The 26,731-nt window shown below is 50.4% G+C and overlaps 1 protein-coding gene and 1 pseudogene across 4 annotated transcripts in view; one reads left to right on the plus strand and one right to left on the minus strand.

Annotated features, from left to right (window-relative positions):
- The first annotated feature begins 3,293 nt into the window (after positions 1 to 3,293).
- On the plus strand, positions 3,294 to 3,919 carry LOC102515575 (annotated as a pseudogene).
- A 9,251-nt stretch (positions 3,920 to 13,170) lies between these two features.
- The window catches only part of COMMD7 (COMM domain containing 7), a 30,122-nt gene continuing 16,561 nt past the window's right edge, over positions 13,171 to 26,731 (minus strand). For 2 of the 4 annotated variants that reach the window (XM_032462100.1, XM_032462101.1), the window contains exons 8-9: positions 26,355 to 26,403; positions 25,045 to 25,836 (exon numbers count right to left, since the gene is read on the minus strand). In XM_032462100.1, the coding sequence (XP_032317991.1) occupies positions 25,760 to 25,836; positions 26,355 to 26,403 (126 nt within the window). In that variant the 3' untranslated portion in view covers positions 25,045 to 25,759. Of the gene's footprint in view, positions 13,464 to 19,193; positions 19,221 to 25,044; positions 25,837 to 26,354; positions 26,404 to 26,731 lie in introns of those variants that run through there. The other 2 variants (XM_032462102.1, XM_032462104.1) reach the window with 2 other exon arrangements.

Below are 26,731 nucleotides of genomic sequence, written 5' to 3' on the forward strand. Positions count from 1 at the left end.
CTCTCACAGAGCTCACCGCCTAGCAGGGCAGGATGGAAAGGGAAACTGAGGCAGTCAGAGGCCATTGCTGCCTTGGTCTGCTAGTACATACGGAGGGTCTACTGTAGGCCAGGCCCCATGCTGGGCATGGAGGGCACCAAGTGAATGCGAAGCACAGGCTCCTGCTCTCCTAAAGTGTGTATGCTAGTGGCATTCAGTCCTGGACCTCCAGAAACCCTGCTTGCAGGACCCTGGAGCCCGAATATGATGGGAAATTTCTCTGGAAGGGCTAGGGGATGCAGCAGACCCAGGGGTTCTCCAGGAGTCATACTGGGGGCCTGGCTCCGGGCTGCTGAGCAGGGATCCAGGAAAGGCAGGGAAACTCGATTAGTGCCTTGTTAGCGACTAAATCAGGACCCTGGGGACGCCAGAGCTGTTCAAAAGGGCCTGGAGTCGTCCAGTCTGGACAACTGGAAGGCCAACAAGGGCCAGCCATTCAGGGTGTAGCCACAGGCCCCGGGGGCTGGGGACACATCAGAGAATCTCAGAGCTGGGAGGGGCTCCATGGCTCTTACAGGGCAAAGATCACTTGCCCGAGGCCACCCAGGCCCCACCAGGCCCCGTTGCTTTGCTCAGGCAATACTGGGCCAGAGGCAGCTTTACCGCACGCTTCTAGCCACTCCAGCATAAGGCCCATGGTGCAGCCTAGGTAAGGGAGAAATGGAGCAGTGCGAGGACTTCCCGAGATCACACGGCCCCTCGTCACAAACAGAGTGTGAATGGCCTGACCCTTTCCTGCAGCTCACACCCCAGGATGCTGCCTGGAGGATGGGCACATCCAGACCCGCTCGGATGATGTGGCCGGCACTCTGACGGGGACCTAGCGGGAGCTGCAGCCACAGAGGGAAACTCCCTTTCTCAGCCTCCCCAGTGGTGGTGGTGGGTTTTAGTTTTTGTCTTTTTCCAAACACTCAACCTTTGCTGTCACCCGGAGATGTTAAAACAAAGGGCCTTCCTCAGTGTGAAAAGCAGAACTGCTCCACCTTGGCCGCCAAAGAGCTGGACTTGTTTTGGTTTCTTCTGGGGGGGGGGGGAGGGTGCAGGTAATCAGGTTTATTTATTTATTTTTTAAATGGAGGACCTGGGGATTGAACCCAGGATCTTGTGCACGCTAAGCACGCACTCTACCACTAAGCTACACCCTCCCCTCCTTGGACTTACTTTTAAGTGGAAGTTTTAAAACTGCCAAATTCCCCCTGGTTGAAAAAAAAAGAGAGTTAAAATAAGAGAATGGGAAAAAATAGGAGAATAGCTAGATAAATTATTAATAGAATATTATACAGCCATTAAATAACTTTAAAGAAAATTTGAACGCTGTGAGAAAGTATTCACGATATAATGTCATGTGGGGCTGGGGGAGCAGCTACAGAGCATGATTACAATTAAAATACATACTTATATACATATGTATGATCTGTGTAGAAAAATAGGTCTGGAGAAAAATACAGCAAAATGGCAACAGCGTCATCTCTGGGCACTGGGATGACAGATGACTTTCATTTTCTTCTTTCTACCTTTCTGTAGTTCCCAAATTTTACAAAGAGTACGAATTGCTTTCATAATTAGACATAAAACAAAAAAGCAGAGTTGGGGGCTGCCCTTGCCCACGCTCCTCTCCCCTCCATGGGGCCCAGCCCTCGACACCAAGCTAGGGGTCCGCCGGGCTCTGTTATCCCTGAGCAGCCTGGCTCTGGTCAGAGGTCGTGGGATTCACCAGACACCTCTGCCCATGGAGAAACCAGCAGGAGACACTGGCCTCTTGGAGCCCAGGCCCCGCCCAGGCCCTCTGGAAGGGTCAATTGCAGTCTGTAAATTTCCTGGCTGGGGACACTGGGAGATGATCCTCTCCAGGGCTGAGAACCAGAATGTTCATTATCTGCTGTATGAGAGAAGCCATCTTCTTTGTTCCTTGCATTTCTTTTCAAGCTGCCGAGTGCAGCAGCCACTGAAGGAGAGCTGCCCTTGTCACCTTCTCACCGTGGGCCTCAGGGAAGCTCCCAATGTCTGACGTGGGATTGGAGCCCCGGCCCACCTTGTCTCCTGGGTCCTTCTAACCTCAAAAGTGGAGGCCCAGGGGCGCTGGCCCAGTCTTAGAAAAGCTGCCTGGATTCATTTAAGAGCAGTGGATGGAAAAGGACACAGAGTCAGAACACAGCTCTCCTCCCACCTCGCCATATACTGTGCTCCAGAAGGACCCAGACTCAACTGGCTGGCACCTGCTCCTGCCCCACCCTGTGCTCACCCACAGGGGCTGGACTAGCAGAGGTTTCCAGACGGGGGGGCTCCCTGCTCTCCAGGCCAGCTGTGGAGCTGGGCCAGTTCCAAGAATGGTGCCCTCACTTCCTTTCAGCCACCTGCTCCTGGTTTTGGAAGCTTCTGCCCTCCTCCTGGTCTATTTTGGTGATCAGGTCACCCGTGGTCTCACTCTGAGCTAGTGGCCAATTAAAACCCAGGGCTGCCTCACAAAAATAGTGGTATCTCCTCCTCCTCCTCCTCCTCCAGATTCTGCTAAAGTCAGGGTCCTCGAGGTGAAGACAGAGAACAAGATGGTGACCCGGTGGTCCACCTGTAGTGGGAGGCGGAGGGCTTACTCGGGAACTGAGGCCACGCATTGATTCTATCCCCAACGTGGCCAGCGTCCTGCAAAGGTGGCTGTGGGCTGGGAGGGAGTCCTGGTCACGAGGACGTTGGCATGGCCTGAGCACCTCTGTGTCCCCACATGGCACCCAATGGGCACTGGACACACAGCCCTAACTCTGGTCCTCGCCGGCCCCAGGCACTGAGCCACGATGCTCATTTGGAGTGGAGTTGCGTGACCTGCCCAGGTCACCGTGCTGCTGAGCGGCAGGGCCGAGGTGGACCCGGGGCTGCCCTGGTGATTTCTGAGGGCCTGGCACACAGCGGCAGCTGACCCAGCTGCCAAATGAATTCTCACGAAGTCTGGGAGTCTCCATGCCCCTGGTTCTACTCACACATCTGCTCCCAGGACCCCACGAAATGCCCAAAGCCGCTTGTAGCCTGTGTTCTGCTCAGAGCCGCTGATCACTTACTCCCGCTTCAGCTAAATCCTGAACAACAGCAGGTGGAGCCCTCTGGCCGAAGACCCCCACCTCCCCTGGCTCCGGGCAAGGAATGTGGGCCAGTTCCCATCCTTCCCTCCCCCAGGCTTCTGGCAGGCCGCAGGCCTTTCCGGGCCAGCATGGAGCCAGGTGCTGGATGGAGAGCATAGCCTGCACTCCATCAGGGAAGGAAGATAAAAAACACGCAAACGGGAGGGTTCAGGGTGATGGAGCTCCAGAGGCGCACCTGGGCCGGGGGCAATGGGGCAGGAGGGAGGAGAGCTGTGGGCAGAGGGATGCAGGGCCCAGAGGCCTGAGGCCATCCAGGAACCGAAGGAAAGCCAGGGTGGTCAGAGCAGTGCTGTCCAATAGGGAGAGAGTGCGAGCCACACGTGGAATTTACAGTTTTCTAGGAGCCGCAATAAAAAAGTCAAAAGAGGGAGCTGATGGGAGGGTCTCTGCCCAGACCGGCTCCACTATGTCAAAGATTTCTTTTAAGATCGTGCTGATGTTGGACCTGAGGCTGTCTTACAAAGTACTCAGTGTTCCTGAAAGTACACCTTTCACAACAGTCTTAAAATTTGCAACAGAAGAATTTAAAGTTCCTGCAGCAACAAGTGCACTTGTTACTAACGATGGGACAGGAATAAATCCTGCACGGACGGGTGGCTGGAGATGCTTTTTCAAAGCATGGTTCAGAACTGCAAATTATTCCAAGAGCTCTAGAGATGGCGTTGGAAGTTAATACCTGCTACTTGGAACATACAATTACCTTTCAGAATAAATATTGGTATTGTAAAAAAAAAAAAAAAAAAAGTAAAAAGAAACAGGTGAATTTCATTTGAATAATATATTTTATTTAACCCAATATATCTCAAATATTATCATTTCAACATAGAATCAATATAAAAATTATTAATGAGACATTTTTACATCTTTTTTTCTACTACGGCTTCGAGATCCAGTGTGTATTTTATAGGGACAAGCACATCTCAGTTTGGATCGGCCACATTTCAAGGGCTCAGCGGCCCCATATGGCTCATGGCCACTGGCTGGGACAGTGCAGGGCTACAGGAGGATGAGTGAAAAGGAGGAGGTATGCATGGGGTCAGAGAGGTGGGCAGGGGTCACCTTGGGTTTTATTACAAGAGCTTCTAAAAGCCATGGGAGGGCTTTATGAGAGGAGTGATGTGATTCATTCCTGTTTTTAGAGGGTGACTCTGGCCACCACCTGGAATGCTTTGGAGCAGGTGAGACTGGATGCCCAGAGAGTCACCCAGGTCAGGGCTGAAGGTGGCCTGGACCTCGTTGCGGGGAGCCGCGATGGAGCTGAGGGAACACTGAAGAGGCCCCGCCCGGAGAGGCAGCGAGACAGGGAGAAAGGCCTTCCCATCTGCTTTTTACCTCCCTCTCCACCAAAATCCCTCCTGAGTAACCCTGTTCTAACAGTTGCCTTCCTCCTAGGAAGAGATCTGCATGGTTTCTATTGAACAAAGCCTACAGGAACTCAACCAGAAACATTTTGCCAAGGGCCCAGAATTGAAACAGCTGCCACTTTCTGCATCTCAAAGAATCACTGCCTTTCTGAGCAAGAAAAGATACATCTTCTAGAGGCTTAGTATCGTCTAGGGATGAGGTGATCTCTGGAGCCAGCCAGCCTGCCTGCATCCGAAGCCCTGCTGTCCCTCCAACTAACTGTGTGACCTCAGACAACATACTTAACCCTTCTGGGCCAGGGTTTCCTCATCTGCACACCAGAGGCATTAATACTATCTCTGGGGGGTGACGGGAGGAGTAAATGCGTTTACAGCTATAAAAGCGGTTAATGCAGGGTGAGAAGGGGTAAATTGGGAGTTTGAGATTTGCGGATACTAACTACTATATATAGAATAGATAACAAGTTTCTACTGTACAGCACAGGGAACTATATTCACTATCTTGTAGTCACCTATAATGGAAAAGAATATATGTATGTACGTGTATGACTGATGCATTATGCTGTATGCCAGAAATTGACACATTATAAACTGACTATACTTCAATTAAAAAAAAAAGTGTTCAGCAGCAGTTCCTGACACATAGGAGACGCTCATTATAATGTTGTCTGTTATTATTGTTGCTGTTATTGTTAACAGATAAGATAACTAAGGCCTAGGGACAGGGAGGAACCTGTCCAGTGTCACACAGCAAACTTGCAGCAGAATGGGAAACAGAATCTAAATTGTCTGATTTCTGGCCCTTATACAGAGATGCCTCTCAACTGAAATTGCTAGTCGTTCCTTCGTTCAGATATTTACCATGCTCTAGGCATGTGCCAGGTGCCATGCTGGCAGCCAGGGGAGGCACTAAGATGGTACAAGCCCCATCTCTACAAAATCAAGGCTTTCCAGTTCAGAAGGAAAAAGCTCTTTGTCAACCACTCCGGACTCCAGAGGGAGGAAGGTTTTGTTCGGTGCCGGCAGAGAGCCACATGCTGATAACAGGGCAGTCAAAACAGTGCTGGCCTGAGAACTGGGAGACCCCAGGCCAGCTGCCTCTGCCTGAGCTGCTCTGTGATGTGGGCAAAGGGCTTCACCTCTCTGATCGCAGCACCCCTGGCTGCATGGCAGTGAACAGACGTTAACGAGCACCTCCTCTGTGGAGCCCTGAACTCTAATGTGCCCATGGTCTGACTGGGGAGAAGGAACCAACTGACAGTCAGTCTGGGATGTGGCCTCCAAGGACATAGTCCTATGGCCCAGATTTTCTGGAACATTCCTGACTGCCCCACTCTTTTCATAAGAGCCATGTGTATACTGGACCACACATCCTAGTTTTAAAAATACAATTTGTCACTATAATAAAGTTATAAGACTGGTTCACAGGATTTCATAGACCAGTAACATTTTAAAGGAAATTCTGGGGAACCTGCAAAGGACTGAAAATTTGTTATTCTGCCAAGGAAGGCCCTTAAAACAAAACAACAATTGGTGCTGGGAAAACTGGATATCCACATGCAAAAGGATGGCATTGGACCCTTATCTTCCACCATACACAAAAATCAACTCAAAATGGATTGAAGACTTAAATGTAGGACCTGAAACTATAAAACTCCTAGAAGAAAACATCGGGGAAAAGTTTCATAACATTGGTCTTGGCAATGATTTCTTGGATATGACACCAAAAGCACAGGCCACAAAAGCAAACATAGGCAAGTGGGTCTTTATCAAACTGAAAAGCTTCTGCAAAGCAAAAGAAACAATCAACAAAAAGGCAATCTGAACTGAAACGGGAGAAAATATTTGCAAACCATATATATGATAAGGAGTTAATATATAAGGAACGCTTACAACTCAACAGCAAAAACCCAAATAACCAGATTAAAAAATGGGCAAAGGACCTGAACAGCCTTTTCTCTGAAGAAGACACACAGATGGCCCACAAATACATGAAAAGGTGCTCAACATCCCTAATTATCAGGTAAATGCAAATCAAAACCGCAAAGAGGTATCACCTCACATGTGCTAGAACAGCTATTATCCAAAAGACAAGAGTTGCCAAGTGCTGGAAGACATGAAAAAGAGAACCCTTGGGCACTGCTGGTGGGAATGTAAAATGGTGCAGCTGTTAGGAAAAACAGTATGGAAGGTCTTCAAAAATAAATATAGAACTACCATATGATCTAGCAATCCCATTTCTGGGTATATTTCCAAAAGAACAGAAATCAGGATGTTGAAAAATATATTTGCATTCCCATGTTGACTACTGCATTGCAATGGAATTGGTAACATCATACGTGCCCACTGGTGGATGAATGAGAGTAAAGAAAATGTGGCATATTATGTACAATGGAATATTATTCAGCCTTTAAAAAGAAGAAAATCCTGTCTTACACTACAACATAGATGAAAACTTGAGGACAAGCTAAGTGAAATCAGCCAGTCACAGAAGGACAAGTACTGCCTGGTTCCACTTAGATGAGGTATTGAGAGGAGTCAAAGTCATAGAAACAGAAAGTAGAACGGTGGTAGCCAGGGGCTGGGGGGAGGAGGAAATGGGGAGTTGCTGTTCAGTGGGGGTAGAGTTTCAGTCGTGCAAGATGAGTAAGTTCTAGGGCTCCGCTGTACAGCGCTGGGCACCGGCACGGGGGCATACACTTACCAGTTTGTGCAGAGAGTACAATTCATGTTATGTTCTCTTTAACCACAGTGAAAAACAAACAACAAAGTACCTTCTGGAAAGGACATGAAACCACTGAAAAAAAGGAAAGAAAAATACAGGAAGGCCATCATCTCAGAATAAAGAAAAGTCCTTCAAATTAAACAGCTTTAGTTTTGTGGGGAAAATGGACTGTGTGTGTGTGTGTGTGTGTGTGTGTGTGTCTTGCTTTCTCCGCCCCCCAACCCCATTTCTCATCACAGCAGACCCTGTGTTTGGAAGTCTGGGGAGGAAGCCATGGACTCTTCCTCCTCTGACCACGGCCCCGCCCTCCCCTTCTTCCTTCCAGCCCACAGCCCTTTGCACACACAGTTCCAGAAAAGTGCTCCTCTCCCTCGCTTGGGGCGGTTCTGCATCTTCCCACTGGGCTGTGAGCTCCGGAGGGCAGGGCGCGTCCCACTGCTCTTCCCCCGTCTGACTGGTGCGGAGCCTGGCACACACTGCTGGCTGGAAGGTGGCTGCTGACTGGTCGTGCGGAGGCCATGCGGGTGCCAGGCCCCGGAGGCCTGGAAGGACTCGGGAAGGGGAAGAGAGGAAACCATTGGGAATGAAGGGGCTGAGGAATGTCCATAAACGAAGCCCCTAACCCAAACCCCAAGGCCCCTTTGTCCAGAGAGCCAGGCACCTCTCTGTCCCCCTCACAGCCTGGGGGAGGGTGGGGAGAGGAAGTGGGGAGGGGCGGGGAGAAGCCCTGGAAAGATTCCTTCCCGATAAGGCCCAGGGCTGGGACAAATGGCAGGAAGAGGCTGAGCTGGGCCCTCAGAACCACAGACCGGCTGGGAGTTAGGAGGCCCCAGCCCCTTCTGGGACAGTCCAGCTGCCCCCGCCAGCTCCCCTCCACGCTGGCCCGAGGTGTCCCGGCCCCAGCAGCCAACCACAGGGAGACCAGAGGGCGGAAGCGGCCGGCTCTTCAGACCTGGCTGCCGGAGGTGGGCTCAACGGCCACACGCTCCCCTCACCCACCCCCGCCCCTGGCAGCCACAGGTCCCCCAGGCCCAGAGGCCTAGATGGGGCTCCAAGGGACATGTGACGGACGGGGAGACCCAGATAGCAGCTTCGAACGCACACACTGATCTTTCTGCTTGATCTGATCTTTCACCCAGTCACTTCCTCCCCTGCTTAAAACCCCTCAGAGCCACCCCATGCCCTCAGAACAGAAAAAAGCAGCTGTGCCTGGCCAGCTGCAGGCGCCCTCACCCTTCACTCACCCGTGCCTCTTGCCCGGGGCCACTTGGCTCCGTTTGCAATTATGCATTTATTTGTGAGATTCTTCAAGTGCACAGGGATACATCTGCTTTTGCTCGCTGTGGCATCTCCTACATGTTGCAGAAAGCCTGGCCGGTGGTAGCCAGGCAGAGCTGTTTGTTGGTAGGATGAATAAAGAAGCCGGGGAAGATGGTGGGGTCATGGGGGCAGCAAAGGGTTTGGAGATAGGACAGGCTTTTGAAAACCCACTAGCTGTGTGGCCCTGGACGGGTCACTGCCTGGCAAGCCTCTCCCAGCCTTTGCTATCGGTGGGTCTCACCCTGAGTGTAAAGCAGGAGCCATGCTGTTCAGAGAATTGGTTTCCTTACTTTCCTTTTATTCTTTTAAAATCCAGCCCTTTTACTTTATGGGCAGGACCTGTTGCGGAAATGACCCAATCAGTCTCTTCTTGGTGTTTATCTGAACCAAAAAGGGATTGCAAATTGGTGCAAACTGTTTTGGAAAGAGACTTAAGATGTCACCTGCCTACATGTAAAACACTAGCATCCACCACCCAGTCCTTGTGCTTCTAGGAACCAGTCGTACAGGAAATACATTGTATTTGGATGCATTAGTCTGGTATTCAGAAAAAAGTACAATACATTGTTTTAACAAGGGAGAGAAAAAAGCAAGTGGGAGAACAATCAGTATTTTTATATCTGGCCACCAGGAGGCGCCTTTGGGTCAGGGGCTCGGTCAGGATAACCCAGGGCACATGGATTTAAAGGACAAAAATGAATGACAATACACAACCCACCTCAAAGGACGTGCTAGTCTTCATCTCACCCCTGAAGCTTTTGTTATAGACAATATCTACATGTTTTGCGTCCTCTCCGCCCTTCCTCACAAACAACACCTCTTGCCAAAAAAAGAGGCAATTCTAACTCTTATATCCTTATTTTGTTCTGCTGGGCTTATTCTGGCCCATCTCTCAAAGCTCCTTGGGCAGAATTCAGTTTGTTAGAATTTGGGATGTGATTTGTGCAATGTCTTTCGGGGGCTTCACGACAAATGGATGCTGTAAATCGTTATTCCCGTGAATGGGTGGGGAAACCGAGGCCCACACAGCCCAGGCCATAAAACAGATGATGGCAGAGTGAAGAGGACCTGGGGGCCAGAGCCACCTAAACAAAGTCGACGATCTAAACCCTGACCTCAGGCCCGTGCTCAGCCCTCTAACCTCTCCTGCTGCCTCCTCTTTCTGCAATTTCACTGATTCCACGTCTCTAAATACAACCTTTCCTTCCGGTCTGTCAAGAGCCTACCACTTCTCCTCCTCATCTCTGTCTGCTGCAGTTCTGGGGCCCTCCTGGTGGGCCATGGTTCCCCACCAACACCACCCCCAAAGTCCAGGCAAGGATTCCTCAGATAAAGTCATCAGTCATCAACCCGCGGGTTCCTTCCCACCCCCACACCCTCTGCTAGAGACCCCCCACTGTGTGGCCGGAAGCTGGGCTCAGGGGAGAGCCGGCGCCTTGTTAGCAATGGGCCACCGCTTGCCCTGGGAAACAGTCCGGTGCCCACCCAGCGACAGGAAGTGCAGACGCCTCCTCACAGGCCCCAGTCTCCCCGAGCTACTCCCTCTGAGTCTCCAGGTGTCCTTCCTCCTGCCCTCCCTCAAGGCCTGTGAGCACCCTGCAGCCCCTTCCCGCCCTCCCATCGCTCCCGGACACTCTGACAGCCACTTCCCAGTCCCGCTGTGTGTCAGGCACCTGGCCTGTTCCCGGCACTGGGAGTGCCTCTCTCTGCGCCCCTCTCAGCGCAGACCGGCTGCACTTTCCTCTACCCCCAGTGCAGTCGTTTTTCATTAAGCTAGTCTTTCAAGGAGGAAAAGAGAACTTAAAAGAATCTTTTTCCTGGCCTCCAGGCTGTTTACAATGACAGTTCATGAGGAACTGGGCTCTGAGCTGAAACAACTCCACTTTGGAAGGGGTGAGGTGCGGAGGAGAAGGTGGGAGAGAAAGGAGCCAGTGACAGCCTCTCTGCTGCCGCAGGGCTCCCTCTCCTCACCGCTCACAGGCTGACAGGGGGGCTTTTCAACAACACAGTTGTGGTCTTCTTGTTGCTGCCTCATTTAACCTTCCAGCCTTTCCCCTTCTCCAGGGGGCAGCCCTTGGCGTGGTGAGCAAGGCCCCACGGGATCTGGCAGATTCATTCATTCATTCATTCATTCAGCAAGTATTGATTCAGTGCCAAGCTCTGGGCTAAGGAGAGGAAGACCATACAAGGGGCAGCACATCACAAACATTCTGCTGCACCTGCTGTCAGAAGGAACAGTGGGGGAGGGACAGGGGCAGAGGCTGGGTGGTGAGAGAAGGCCTCTGGCAGGAAACACTTCGGCTGAGACCTGACTAATGAGGAAGAGTCAGCCTGGCAGGCTGCAGGAGCCCCAGAGAGTGTGACTCCGGGGCTGCATCCTGCAGGACAGCCTGACAGATGGGGAAACTGAGGCACAGAACCAGGTGATTCGTGCATGGCCCTGTGGCTAGTTGGCTGCTCCCTTCCTAACTGCCCCCATTCAAGGTACCCAACCCTCTTTTCAAATGAATCACCTGGTGTGGGTCACACGTCCACCCTGGGGTTTACCGGGGCAGGGGCTGCACCACCATTGCAGAGGCCCAGGGCCTGGTGGGTAGCAAATGCTCAAAAGAGTGAGTTGAGTTGGATCTTGGCATCTCCAGGATGCAGCCCAGTGCCTGGAAAATGGTAGAGGCTCAGAGAGAGTGGAGGCTGTACCAACGCGGCCTGAGGATACACCCCCCAACCAGAGGGCAGCCCAACAGCCGAGTCAGTCTGCAGCAGCTGCGTTGTACCATCCTGGGCCTCGCTGCTCGCCATTGATTAGAGCCGTCACCAAAATGCGGGGGCTGGGCAGTGCTGAGAACATGTGTGCCCTCAAAGAGCTCCAGCTCCCCACGGACGTTTCACCTCCAATCTGTGTCCCGCAAGCCCAGCACGAGTTCACACTCAGTGGCAGAAGCCTGCAGTGCTGTGACTCAGGGTGTCGCTGTTACTTAGCCGGCTCTCCTCTCTACTGTGTTGGTGCCTGGGAAGAAAACCCCACCCCAGCAGGTATCCAGCAACCACATACCAAGCACCTCTGAGGTTTGGGGCCTTCTAGAAGGCTAAGGGGGGAGGTGTACTGGGGAGTGGCTCCGGGCCTCCCTGTGCGCCCGCAGGTTTATCAGCTCTCGCAGAGGAACAGAAACCACGTCCAGGATGTGGCAGGTGTGGATGGAAGAGGAAGTGCGTGAGCTGCAGCCCGGCTCCTTCCCAAGGTGGTCTGGGCAACACTCCGCTTCTCCCCCGGGTGCCACGGGCTTTCTGAAGTGGCCACATCACCTAGAGGTAGCCGAGTAGAGGGGGGAGTGCAGAGCGGTAGCAGCGGGGAAGCCCGGCCTCCCCCCTCCCCCTGCTGGGACTGTCAAAACATCCACCCAACAGGAATGGGTGTGGGCTGCGGGGGGCACAGCCCTAGAATTCCAGGACTGCACTGTCTACAAGACAGATGTGTGAAGAAGCAGGTACCGTTCAGGTGCTCAGATGGAAGTCCTAGGGGAAGAAGGAGATGGCCGTCTCCATCCAGGGGCTGTGTCCAACACAATGCAAGAGGGGGGCTGGGTGAGGTGTCACACCAACCACAACAACAGCCACCCCAGCAGCGACAGCTGCCACTGACCAGCTCACCACGGGTGCCAAGAAGACACACTTGGCTTCGTGTACACCCCCAATAGCCCCAGAGTAGACTGTTCCCATTTCAGAGATGGGAAAACTGAGGCACAGAGAGGTGAGTGCCTTGTCCACAGGCCACCAGGCAGTAAGGGTAGGTCTGGAAGGAGGAAGCTGGCACATTGGTTCCAGAGATGCTCCCCCACAAGGTAACAGTGATGGGGCTTCTTGGCACCAGTTGCTTAAACTTGCTGATAGGCATTTGTTCCATCTTATTTCCAGCATCACCAGCCACCCTTGCTACTCTGCCTGTTCTCTGCCTGCTAGCCGGGACCTCTTTCTGGGGTGTGGCACCAAGACCAGGACCAGAGAGCAAGCCTGACGTGGCCTGCAGACAAGCCTGGGAGGAGCCGGTGACCCAGATGCTTCTCAGCAGCTAGATTTCCTTGGCCCTCCAGAGGCTGCCTCCTCCCCTCTGCCCCCACCACCTGCAGTCAGTCTCCTGCAAATTGCCAAGTGTTGATAAAGGAGGCCCAATCTAATCAACACCTCACAAGAAGGAAGCAGGGTGTGCGAGTGTGTGCGAGTGTGCGCGAGTGCATGTGTCCCAGAGCACTGGGCTTCCTTCTCTCCCTGAGCCCTCAGGATGGAGGCAGAAACATGGGCCATGGGCCCGGCACTCTGAGGCTCTGGCCAACATCAGTAGACCACCCTCCAGACCAAGCTGGGATCGGGGCTCGGCTTCCATTTGCCAGAAGTGCCTCTCCTTCCCTGAGCCTTGAGAGCCCCTCAGGGAGATGGAAGGCCCCTAGGAATGTGCCCTGGAGGCCACAGCTGGCCAGGACTCTCAGGCCAGCCAGTGTCCAAGTCCCCTTCAAGGCTCTGGGCCTTGGCAAGATGGTTTCAGGAGAAAATGCAGGCAGGACCAGGGATCTCAAAAGCATCGAGTTTAAACCTTTTCTGATCCAGATGGGGTAACAGAGGAGCAGAGAAAGGGCATAGTTTACTCAGAATCATGCAGCAGGTTAGACTCAAGTCTCTTGACTCCCCCATCCCACACTTCTTTTCTGGCACCAAGAAGATGGGCTCCTCCTCCAAATTCACCTTCTTCGCAGGCTTTCCCTCCAAAGGCAGGGAGTGAAGTATAAGGAATGGCTTCGGTGCTGGGCAGACTGGTTTGAAACCTCACTCCCCGACTTAATTGCTGTGTGACTGTGGGCAAATAAATTTCCCTCTCTGAGCTGATTTCCTCATCTGTAAAAAATTGGGAAAATAATAACTTCTTCTTAATGTTACAGTAAGAATTCAGGGAAATACAGTGTCTCCAGGATGGAAAGCTCCCCTTGGACCCCTGGCAGGCTTTCCTGATGCCTTGCACGTGGTCAGACACTCTGCAGACTCCCTCCCCGCTTCCCTCTGTGACGGCAAATACATCCAGGCTCAGAAACACACGTCTTCTGCCCAGGCTTTGAGACAGGCTTGAAAATCCTCCCACACTGGCCACAAGCACAGGGCTTCTGTCTGGAATGGTTTCTCTGACCCGGGGGAGATGGCAGAGAGAGCACTGGAATTCTCCAGGGAGAGCGCTCTGGGGAGCTGGTACCTGGATGGAGGAGGCAGAATCCCTCCTTGCTTCTGCCTCCCTGGTTTCCTGAGAGCTCGGCCCCCATCCCAACCCCCAAGAGCCTCCTGGTTTGTGGGGAGCTGCCTTCACCCACTTGCACGGGCACAAGTCTGCTGAAGGCAGTGCAGGCGGAGGCTCCAGGCGGGCAGTGGAGCTGAAAGCTGCTGACAGGAGGCCTCTGAGGAGGGGTGTGGAGAAGAGGGGGGAGAAGGAGAAGAAAGAGGAGGAGGAGGGGAGAGGCCTGGTGAGTCCCGCCCCCCCGCCCCCAAGCCCACCCTGGACAGGCTAAGAAAAGCTCCGTTCTAGGGGAGAAAAACCAAACCGCCAAAGATGCACAGTTGCCCTCCCCACTGAGCTGGGGGCCTTCCTTCCCTGGAGCCAGCTGCCCCAGGCAGATTAGTATTCAGCTCCGGAAAAGCAGGCCCCACACACCAACCCACGAGAGGCTGCCAGCTGAGTCAGCCTCTCTACCTGTCAGGAAATCATTCATAAAATATGACACCTTCCCAGCGCCCAGCTCCCAGCCTCACCCCAGCCACTGTCCCCCAGCCAGCTCCACAACCCCCGCGCCTCTGGCCCCCCTCCCGCCTCCCCCAGCCACTTCACTTTTCTCCTGGGATAAAGACAAATGACACCATCGTGAAATAAGGCCAGCTCAGCCTCAGTAAATCAGCATTTACGGGTCTGCCCTGGGGACAACAGCTGAGTCAAAAAGAGCGACGACTTCACTCAATTATGAACAAACGTCAGTGACACTGCTTCCAAAGGGTTTTCAGTGTCACAGCCATGCGAGTGGTGGGCACTTCTTTATCTTCAGTTTATGTTCGGGCAGCGGACAGCTGGAGGCTCCCAGGATACCTTACTAGACACAGCTAAACACAGACTGTGTGGCCGATCCTTCCACAAAGGAAACTGGGGGCCACAGAGGGGAGGCAACTTGCCCCAGGTCACACGTGAGTTCAAACTCGAAGCCCATGTCCTTGAAATGACGATATTCCATGCTCCTCTCACTTCCCATCAATCAAACCCTGATGTACTCTCTTACTCAGGAGATAAAAGGCAGGTTATTCTCCTGCTGAAGAACTGGATTCTTTATTACAGTCCTGTGTGCCTGGACCCTGCTACCCTCCGCCCTCATCACCCTCCCCCTTGCTCTCCTTCTGCAACCACTCTGGCCTCCCTGTTTCTCAAACACACCAAGCATGCCTCGGGGCCTTTGCATATGCCACTCCTCTACCTTCCATTCATTGTCAGGCTCCCTACCATCCCACAGGACTAGATTCCTTGTCACCTCCAAGAGTCCTTTCCTGACCACGTGAGAATTCCCCCAATGTTATTCCCTATCCTTGTATGAAAATTGTTCCCATCCCAACTCATATTACAAGTTAACCATGTACCTCTTCACCTAGCTACTGTCTGTCTCCCCTGGGAAAGAAAGGCTGTGAGGTTGGTCTTACTGTGATGTAAAACTCTTGGTAAATATTTGTTACATGAATAACTGAATTATTTCTTCCTGCATACAATGAGAAACCCCCAGGCTGGCACTCCAGTCCCTTTATCCGCTGACCATACCACTAAGTTGAGCAGTTAAGTGATCAGAACATGTCTTCCTCACTCATCATTCCTATTTGGTGTTGATGACAGAGAGGCTCAGAAGAGCCCTGGAGGATAAGGGTGGAGTCGGAGTTCGGAGCCCAGGTACAGGGCCTTGCGTCCCCACCCAGCCAGCAGGGCGCAGTGCCATGGGTGCTGGATAAGAGAGTTCTGTAAGAGACTCTGAGACTGCCCTGACCTGTATCATCTGTGCCCCCAAGAGTGGCAGCCATCAAACACTCACTGCTTCATGAGAAGGGCTTCAAGCTGCATCTGGGTCACCCTTCTGATCACTCTCTAATCACCACTGACCCACCAGGGCTCAGACCTACTTTAGAAGCCAAGGCAAGTATATCCAAATGATATGATCAAGGGTTCTCAGCATTATGTGTACATTAGAATCATGCGGGAACCTGTGAAAAACGCAGCTGCCCTGACCCCTGCCCGCTCTGTCCCGTGCTGATTTCACAGGCCTGGGCTGGGGCGAGGCAAGCACCTGGGAGACTGATGTACAGCGAAGGCTGCGGGCATTCCAACCCTGGCTGTGCGCTGCGTCTACATGAGCAGCTTCGAAAAACGCTGAGGCCAGGCCCCTCTGCCACTGGAGATCCTGATCCAAGGGCTGGTGTGGCTCACACATTTCCCAGGTGATTCTCTGGTGCAGCCAGGGTTAGAACCCCAGATGCTAGATGCTGGCTTTCTAGACTGTTCTAGCTGACCCAAGTCAGACCTTCCTGCAGGAGGCAGATGTTCAGGTGAACACTGACTGAGCGCTTGCTACAGGCTGTGCTGGACAATTCCCTGCCCTTAACGTCTTCACTCCCACCGGAGCTGGGAGACAGCAAGGAGGCGGGCCAGGCCAGAAGGCAGGACACAGATGCTCCTGTCACTCTCCTGCTTAACCCCTGTTCATCACTCCGTTTAGCTGGAAGATCTGGTCCCTACCTTCCCAGCCTCCTCGCCTGCTGTTGGCCAACACTCACCTGGGCTTCCTTCATCTTTAATTACCTCCTGTTCTTCCACAAGTGCCACGTGGCTTCCCACCTTCCTGCAAAGGGAGCACTGTTCCCCACAGCAGTGCCGTCACCCCACCTCGCCAGCCTGCCTCACTCCTGCTGGGGCCTCACCCAGCTAGTCAGGCGGCTCCACCAGGGCTCCTAGGGCGTGTCCCACACGTCTGCTCCAGTGGGCATCTATCATGCTGCCCTGGAGTCACTGTCCTCCTCCCTGGGAGCAAGATTGTGCATCCCCAGCATCTAACAGAGGCCTGTAAGGGTCTGGGGGAACTTAGGGTAAGCAAGGACAAGTTCTATTTTGGGGTTACTTTGGCCAAGGCTCTAAAGACTTGTTGGAGAACAGACAGCCGGAGGCAGGGCAGTCAGAGAGGAGATTATTCAGTACCAACCCAAGGATGAGAAAGTCGCCACAAGAATGGAAATCTGGGAATAGATGGGCTAGAAATTACCAAGAGTTGCCCTACCACTTGGTCAAAATCCAGACTCTACCATATACCAACCGTGGGCCTTTGGGCAAGCTATTTAACTCTCTGAGCCTCAAGTCTCCTCATCTGTACAATGGAGATAATTATAGTTCTACCTCGGGGCTGCTAAAAGCAGGAAAACAAGCCACAGCATATAAAGCCCTTAGCACAGCAGTGCCTGGCATAAGGAATCACTCAGTAAACGGTGGTAATTATTACTGTTATTATTACTCATGGAACACCTGTGTGGAAAAGGCCTTTAGAGATCATCTAAATTAACTCCTGCATCTTATAGTCAGGGCACCGACGTGGAAAGAGGAAGGTCTCACTGGCTTTTCTGCCCAGGCTTGCAAACCCAGAGCAGGACCAAGCCAAAGGGGTCTTCTCCCGGGCCACCGAGGAGAGCTGGGGAGGGGCCGCTGGGAATCAGCTGATGTGCTGGCTGGAGTCCAGCTGGAGTTTCTAATGACTTGGAGCCTGACGGTCCCCACATCTCAGCTCTGTTTCAGGCAAAATCGTTGAGCATATTTTAGGATCAACGAAAACCCACAATGCCTTTGGCTGAGCACTTTCCCTCTTCTTGTTGAAGCCCAGGGGTATTTTCTAGGAAATTGAGTCCATCTGTTTCTGATTCATTTGTACTTAACTCATCACCAAGCTGTTTTGTAAGAGCCCTTTGATGTAAAAGCAGCCTTATTCCATAAGCCTCTCTAAGCCTTTATTTAGTCAACAGTAGGTAAACGGGTCTCTCCAAAGAGGCCAGAGGCAGCTTCTTGAGCTCCGTTAACACACAGGCCACGTGAAAGGCGAAGCGTGGCCCCAGGATCCCCCTCTTGGGGCTTGTCAGGGCAAAGCGACCACTCCCTGACCCTGGCCCAGCCTGCAGCACCTGGCCACCTCTCCTCACGGGGCACTGTAAGCCAGAGTCCTCCTTGTCCACCGCTCACAACCCGCCCACGTGGACCGACAATTTCCTGTGTTGCTTGAGCTTCTTTATTTCAAATCCCTTGAGGATGAGTGGCTGGCAGGTCTCCTAATTCACTGTGCCACCGCAACACTGCGGCACCGTGCCTTGTACAGTTACAGGGACCATCGCTTCCAAACCAAAAACCCATGGAAAAGGCCTAACAAGTATAAGGGCCCCCAAAGGGATCAAGTGCCAAAATATTTGAAATTGGGGCTGCCAGAAACAGTGAGCAGCTCAGAGAATCACTGCCAGAACTGAACGTCCCAGGGTACGAAGGCAAGAGTCTGTCTCCCCTTCCCTCCTCCACCCAGACCAGAGCACGCCACAGAGTCCCAAACCTGCCTGTTTTATGCAGCAGGATGAAGAAATCGAGGAACCCCCTAATCCAAGAGAACAGAGGACACTCTTCACTGAATTCAAGGTTGGCTGAGTCCCAGGGCGTTTCGGGGGACAGCCCTAACTTTGGGGTTGCTTTCAAGACACCACAGCCCAATCCAGAGGCATCTCTGTAAGAGGTAGGGTCTTGGAGGGGCCCACTGGGCTGGTTGTATCCTCTGTTTATTTAAGATGTTATTAGGGGCTCTCAAAGGCAGGGGATGGTGAAGCCCAGTGGCTCCCACATGCTAGCATGCAACACAATTGCCCTCCAAGGGCTGGTTACCACGCAGAGGGCTAGGTCACACTCCCAGAGTTCCTGATCCAGTAGGTCTAGACCAGGGCCCAAGAATTTGCATTTCTAGCAAGTTCTTAGGTGATGCTCATGCTATTGGTCCTGGGACCACACTTTGAGAACCACTAGTCTAGCGACTCATTTAGTCCTGGGGTGAAAATATCAGGGGTGGGGCAGCTACCTACTGGCAGTGAATGTTTCGTTTCCCCTTTTCTCTGAATACCGTGGCTTGAGTACTAAGTGACAGCAGTGACGGTGGTGCACACTCTGAAGCAGGCGCTGGGCTCAGTGTCCCACGGAGACCACCTTGTTCAATCCTCACAATTACCCTGCGAGGTCGACATTATCTCCATTTCACAGGTGAACCGGAGAGGAGGGGTGAAGCAAAACTTCTCGGGTCACACACAGACTGGAGGCCAAAATATTCTCACTGAGTGTGCGCATCCGTGAACACAGATGGTGAGAGGCGGATGTGAACCCAATCTGACTCCATAGCTCAGGCTCATTCTGCCACGTTAGCAGGAAGCATGAAAGGAGGCAACGCGAGCTCTGGGAGGGAAAGGGCAAAAGCTTCTCTCTCTACCCTCTTCCTCCCCTTTGCTTTCTCTCCTCAATTTATGAAAGCGGTGCTCTGACGAAAGCTTTTCTGAATCTCCTGTCAGGCTTCAGGGACTGACCTAGGGAAGCAGAAATGAAAAGCCATGGAGAGGAGCTGGGCCCAGAGGGGCCCCGAGAGAGAAAGAAGTGGGACCACCTGTCGAAGACAAAGCCCAGGTTATGGGCCCAGATCAGCCCCGGGTAGTCACCACGGCCTCCTTAGGAACAAGGAATCTAGAAATAGTCCAGGTAGTTGGTGTGAAGGAAGTTTAGTTGTTTTGGTTGAAAAAAAAACTTGTTAACAAAAGTAGCAGATGTTCTTAGCAATCCGGGGGGTAGGGAAGGAGGCTGTTTTTACTTTTTCAGGTCTGTTTGAATTTTTTACTGTGTGCCTTTCATGTATTATCTCTATAATAGAGCACACTCATTTGTGCTTTTCTTGAAAAATGCAAAAACTACAGAGAAACGAAAGAAAAAATTAAAAAACCCTGTAATTCCACAGCCTGGAAATAACCACTGATACTGTTTTCCTTTTCATCCCCTTACTAGTTTATTTACATGTAAACATTTTGTACAAGAGTAGGTTCACCTTAATCTTACTGTTTTGTAACCTGATTTCTTTGCCTACACATCATGACCATGATCCATCATACTGTCTTCTACAACATCCGTTTCAATGGCTGCACATTATTCCCATCACATACACCTACCGCCAAGTATATAAACTAAGCTCCCATTGCCTGCTACTAGATTGTTTCCAATCATTTGCTATTGTCAATTTTAGTCTTTTTCGGACTAGTACTTTTTATTCATCACTGGGTTACCCACGGTTCAAAAGAGGCCCATTTGGATCAAGAGATGGTGTTTTAAGTTTCCTCTTGCTTTAACACAGGGTGAGAAATAAAACATTCATGGAGATGTTTCAGTGGGGGTTTGATTTTGTAATACTTCCTAATTTAGGTAAGTTCTGTTAAAACCTTTCTAATTGGAATTCTATGGAATGTGAATTGTATCTTGGTAAAAACCAAACAAAAAGTCCTTTCTAGTTGGGAGTTAGAAGACCAAAGTTCCAGTTATCGCCAGGTGATCTCATGCAATGTAACCCTTGCTGTGTCCCTTTTTCTTAGACACTGGTGCAACCACACCCAACTCTCAGGGGGTCCTGAGCTTCAAACAAGATGATGTATGTGAAGGAATGAACTCTGGGAGTTACAGTGCTGTTCTTTATTCATAATCACCAAAGCAGGATACAACCATTCCACTGGTCACTGGTAAACAGATAAAACAAAACGAAACAAAACTGGGTTGTAGCCAGGTATAAAAAAGAAAAAAATCTACTGACATGTCAATAACATAGATGGATCTGAAAGACATTACGCTAAGTGGAAGAAGCTTGGCTATGTACTGAATTATTTCATTTATACACGTCCTGGAAGAGGACACTGGGGACAGGAATCAGGTTAGTGGTTGCCAGGACTAGTGGGGAGGGGAGGGGATTGACTATAAAGACCCCTGAGGGAACTTTTGGCAGTGATGGGGTGATGGAAATATTTTATCTGTTGACTGAGGTGGTGGTTACATGACTGTAGATGTTTTGCAAAACTCATTGAACTGTACACTTAAAAAGGGTGAATTTTACTGTATGGAAATTATGCCTTAATAAACTTGACTCCCCTCAAAAAAACAAAGTCTAGTGTTGCGCAAATATAAGGTATCACCCATCAGGCATTATCTGTAGCACTTTCCACAGAAATCCTGAAATATGTTTGTGAAATATGACAAATGTGAAAAAACACAACCCAGAAAAGACCAAGTATGCTGTGTCAGAACTGAACAGTGAATGCCTCCCCAACCCCAACCCAACAGTCCTTTTTCCTCCAGGGAAAAAATACAGATATTTCTGGTTGATCTTCTCTGGGCCTGACCATTGCCATCTTAATGAACACCATGCTCCAAAAGTAAACAAAATGTCAAATAGGAATAACTTGCAGCCAAAGACTAGGTTAACGGACAGCAGATTTCTAAGCAGAATAGGAACAAGGGGGAATCGATACAAAGATGAAGTGTTAACAGTAAGAAAGAATCTGCTCAAATCCCCCAGCACTGCAGCAAAATCCCTTCCCAGCAGTCTAGGGCCCTGATCAATGCCCCTGATTCGATAGATTATATTTGTGACAAAATTTCAATACCACCGTGGGACTGGAGTAGTTCCTGGAGTTCACAGTGGGATCTGAACTATAGCAAATGGAGGAGAGGATATAATCTCCTCTTGCATAGAAATCAGGTCACTGAAAAGAGAGGGGCAGTTAGTTATCTGTGTGCACAGCTCATCACCCCGTTCCCACAGGGTCTGGGGAGCTCTGGCCCGTAGGAGGCGCTCCAAGAATGTTCGTGGAGTCAGGGAGCAAGGCGTTTACCTGCTCTAGGGAGGTGGTCCCTGGAAGATGGGTGCCCAGCCCAGTCACTGTATGCTAAAGTCTTATCTATGATCCGTGTTAAAACTGACCAACAATCAGCAGGTGGGTATAGCTCAGTGGTAGAGTATGTGCTTAGTGTGCAAGAGGTCCTGGGTTTAATCCCCAGGACCTCCATTAAGAAAATTAATTAATTAAAAAAACCCTAACCAATAATCAAACCAACTTACCCAGATTTATATTATTCTTCTAAAGCCAGGCAGGTTTGTTAACAGTCCTGCCTACATCCTCGCTTCTACTAACAACAGGGCCTGTAACCCTGCTACCAGGTGGGAGTGGGGAGCAGTGGAGCTGACTGTGCAGGTGTTGGGGTTACTGAGTGGAAAAGCAAGCCTCCTATCCAGAAGCTCACAGGCTAGTGGAGAAGAGAATTCTAGAAGCAATTACAATAACTTGATAATGAAGAGCTCACTGTTAGCTGAGCAGACATTGTGCTAGGTGATCTGTTGGATAACCTTGTGAGGTGAGAACTGTACCAGTTTTACAAATGGGGAAACTAAAGTTCTGAGAGTTTAGAAGCGTGCCTGAGGTCACACAGGGGCAGAGCTGAGGGGCCAGGAATGGAACCCGAGAGGTCTGACTCCAGAGCCTACACTTCTGGCCCTGCAGCAGAGGTAGTGGACCTGAGGAGTGCTCATCATGGACTGGTGCCGTCAGGGGAGGCCCTCAGAAGTGCCCTGAACCCTACATCTGAAGTATGGGGGATCTCTGTGGGCCTAAGGGGAGGAGAGGCAGAGGGCCTCATGGTGTGGCTGGTGCAGTCTGGTAGACCAGATGCTGCAGGACAGGATACCTGCCATGAGGCAGAGGAGGTAGTGGGAGAATTAGGCAGGGCCAGACCGCTGGGCTTGGCATGCCTGGAGTTTGGACGTTACCCTGGACGCCAGCAGAGCATTTGGATCTGCTGGCTGACATGAGTCTTATCCATGAGAATGTTCATGCAGGCAACAGGCCAGGTTGTAGAAGCTGTGAGAATGAAGACTGGGGTGGAACCACCAGGAAGCCACTGTGGTGACCAGCTGGGGTGGGAGAACCTGAACTGGGCAGGGCAAGGGGCTCCTTAGAATCCACCCCGCAGCCAGTTAGGCCCAGCTCTCACAGAGCACCTGATGGGGACCTGCACTGGATACCTTGCTGGGCTGATTCCTACCAGGTCTCTCAGGATCCTGTTTCTGAACAAGCAGGACCCCATGGTTCACAGGCAGCACAGACCAGTGACCAGTGACCAATTTCCGTCTCCAGTCTCAGTTTCCCCATCTGTAATATGAACAGATTTAACTTGATTGCATTTTAGTTACCTTCCTGTTCTGACATTCAGTGAATTCTCTTTATATTAGATTCCCATGGTCTCAGGCACACAAAATCTCATGGACACATTTGTTTACTTGTTTGTTTATTGGGGGGAGGTAATTAGGTTTATTATCATTTATTTTTATTTTTTTTAGTGGAGGTACCAGGGCTTGTACCTGGGACCTTGTGCATGCTAAGCACATGTTCTACCACTGAGCTACACCCACCCCCTTCAAGGCCACATCTGGAAGTCTTGTCCAAAGGCACTGATTTGCTCTTCTTTGGGACCTGTGGACAGTAATCTTACATAAATTGGAACAATCTCTGAAGAGATCAGTTTGGTACTGTGATGTTTTGTTTTGTATGTTAATTTGGCTGGGCCACTGAGTCCAGATATTTGGTCAAACATTATTCTGCATGTTTCTGTAAAGGTTTTTTTTATTGGATGAGATTAACATTTAAATCAGTGGACTTTAAATCAGAGTAAAGTAGATTTCCCTCCATAATGTGAGTGGGCCTCATCCAATCAGTTGAAGGTCTTAATAGACCAAAGGCTGACTCCCCCACCTCCTCTCAGCAAGAAGGAACTCTGCCAGCAGACTCTGGCCTGGATCTTCAACTCTTCCCTGGGTCTCAAGCTGGCCAGCTTACCCTACAGATTTTGGATTTACCAAACCTCCACAATCCTGTGAGCCAATCCTTTAAAATAAACCAATCCTCCCCCACTCTCCCTCTCCTTCTCTCTCACATACATACATACACACGTGCCGCACGCACATGCGTGCACACACACACACACACACACACACACACAGTTGGTTTTGTTCTCTGGGGAACACTAATATTGGCACTATTTATCAAAATTGCAACTGCTGGTCATAACCCCACCACACACTAGAATATATGTATAGTTATCTGCATAAACAACAAAAAAAGAGTAAAAATTCAGATTCCGATTGTCTACACATGGGGGCAAACTCTCTGGAAGGACAGCTAAGAAACGAACACCTGGGGTTACCTGTTGGAGGAGGGCGGCAGGGGAACTGAGTACGGAGACAGGGCAGAGGGGCTTTTGCTTTACCCCTTCTATACTCTGATAAATACACATATTCTTTGACACAGCAATTCTACATCCATATGTCTACCTTAAAAATACATTTCTATGCATGTAAAATGATATATAGATACAAAAAATTCCTACCAAAAATTCAGTTGCATCATCGTTCATAAGAGAAGAACAGAAACAACCTAAACACCCATCAGCAGGAAAATGGTTGAAAAATCATCCATGTGAAGAAACTGTGGTGCATTTGTTACAAAGAATGAGGCTGCTCTCTCTGTTCGGACTGGTAACCATTTCTAAGTTAAGTGGGGCTGGGTGGGGGGAAGCAAGGTGCAGGTCGCTGTGTGTACAGTATGCTACCATTTGCGTGGGAAGAGAAGTCAAATGCTATGCGTGTATATTTGCAAGTGTATGAAGTGTGTCCAGAAGAACACAATAAACCAGTAACAGGGGCTGCCTCCAGGAGGAAAAAATTACTTGACACTGTATCTTTTGAATCATGGGCATGTGTTGCCCACTCAAAAAAAATTTTTTTTTGCTTTTTGTTTGTTTTTAGGGGGAGGTAATTAGGTTTATTTATTTATTTTTAGTAGAGGTACTAGGGATTGAACCCAGGACCACACAGATGCGAGGCATGCACTCTACCACTGAGCTATACCCTCCCTCTACCTACTCAAAATTTTAAAAAATTTCTGAGGAGGAGTGAAGAGATAGGAGGCAGACAAGTCACTTGCCAGGTTGGGGCTAGAGTCATCTGAACACAAAACATTCACTTGCTCTGCTTTTTATGATATTTTTAACCTGAGTTTCCCCTGAACTGCTCTTACAAATCTCAACTTTGGACCGCAGCTAATGTCACTGAAGACCCAGGGCTGTCACCAAAACCAGGAAGATCATCTTCGAAGATAAGAGCACTAGCTCTCAACTGAAAAATTGTGCTCTGCACCGGAATTGGACACAACATTGTAAAATGACTATTACTCAATAAAAAAATGTTAAAAAAAAAAAAAAGAGCACTAGCTCTCTACAAGGCACGTGACTCCCTCATCCACACACAGAGACATGCCTGGATGCAGATTCGTTCTTCAGAACCTTTTTTTATTCATCATTTAACCCACAGAGAAGATCAGCTTGAACCCAAACAAGCTAAAATAGCCTCAAAAGGCCCACCTCATTACAACAAGGCAAAACCTGAAAACGAGGACAGAGTTTAGCCTCAGTTCTCCTCAGAGCAGGCCAAGCAGTATCCTTACAGGGGTGCCCCGTGAAGGACTGATTAGCAATGCACCGCCGCCGCACACACAGCCTGCTTTGGGGCCTCCCCGCCTGTGTCATTCAGAGAGTCCGCCTCTTCCTCAGCCATAAACAAGCCCTTGCTCTTTTGCAGGGGAGGGCAATCAGTGTGTATTTTGAGTGGCAGACCATTTGTTTACTCTGGAACTTTGAAGGGGAGGTGACTCAACTTATTTCCTCCCCTGCGTCTGAGATGCAATCGCCTCTCTGAATATCTAAACGGTGACCCGGGAGATAGGTGGCGGAGGGTCCCTCAACAAAGACTCTTCAGGAAGGTCATCCTGTCAGGCTCTTTAAGTACTTAATCCCGTTGTTTTTCAGAGACCTTTGCACCTGGGCTTCCAAGAAGCCAGCGGGTCCAAAGGAGTGGCCCACAGGCCTGGGAGTAAGCTGCCTCTCCCAGCGGAGCAGTCACCCGGGGGTGGGGGTGGGGGGGGGAAAGGGGGTGGCGAGGGGAGAAGGGGGTGACAAGGGGAGGGGGAGATGCAGGGGACAGAAATCAGCTGAAACACTCCATGCTGGTTCTGACTCGCTCCATCTCGTGCAGGAAGCTGTAGAACTGAGGCAAGGTTAATTCTGGGGAGAGAAAATTTGGCTTCAGGTAAATGTTTCCAACTCCGCAGAATCACCCAAGAAAATTAATTTCCACCCACAGATTGTTCTTCTTTTTTGGCTATAGTTAACCTAAGCAGTTCTTGATGGGTAATTGATCATAATAAAGAACTGAGAGCCTTGAACATAGAAAGTTCTCAGCTCCATTTAAAAAAAGGAGGGGGGATATAGAATGGCATTAACTCCCAAGCACAAAGGGATGAAAGGCCGTCATTCGGGACATTCACCGCGACTCCTACAGCCAGAGCTTCTTGCTCTTCGGTATCGCCATTCCCCCCCTGCTCCTTTCCCCTTAGGAAAAAAGTCTTCAACTGTGGGAGACCCCGCAGGTCTGCAACCTGCCAATGGCTTATCGTTTATGACAGCAAAGGTGGCAGAATGGTGGCTCCACAGCTCGGTTATGACAGTGATGGGCTTCCCGAGCCCAGTGATTAAAGAGAACAGGGAAAAGTGAAAAGGCTCAAGTGGGAATTTGGACTCACCTATGTACACATTTTCGGTTTTATTTCCTTTCTTAATGACCAACTTTAACTGATCCAAGAAAGAAAAAAAAGAAAAAAAGGAAAAGAATATTTAAATTAAAATGACGATGTTTGGGCAAAGAAATTCTTGAAACCTGAACTTTACGTAAATGTCAAAGCATCCAGCGTCTAACTTGAGAGTCACTCAGGAGCAATCTGGATCGTCCACCACCAAAACATCTTCACAATTCCCACAACTATAAGACCAATCAAACCTGCAAGAATCACAGCCATATCCTATTCATCTGAAAGTGGGCATGTTTGTGAGCACATCTCTGGCTGATCACTTTGCTATGAGATACATGAGGCACTTCAGTGGAACATCCATTTCATTGGAT

Source organism: Camelus ferus, chromosome 19 (assembly GCF_009834535.1).
Source record: "Camelus ferus isolate YT-003-E chromosome 19, BCGSAC_Cfer_1.0, whole genome shotgun sequence".
NCBI lineage: Eukaryota > Metazoa > Chordata > Mammalia > Artiodactyla > Camelidae > Camelus > Camelus ferus.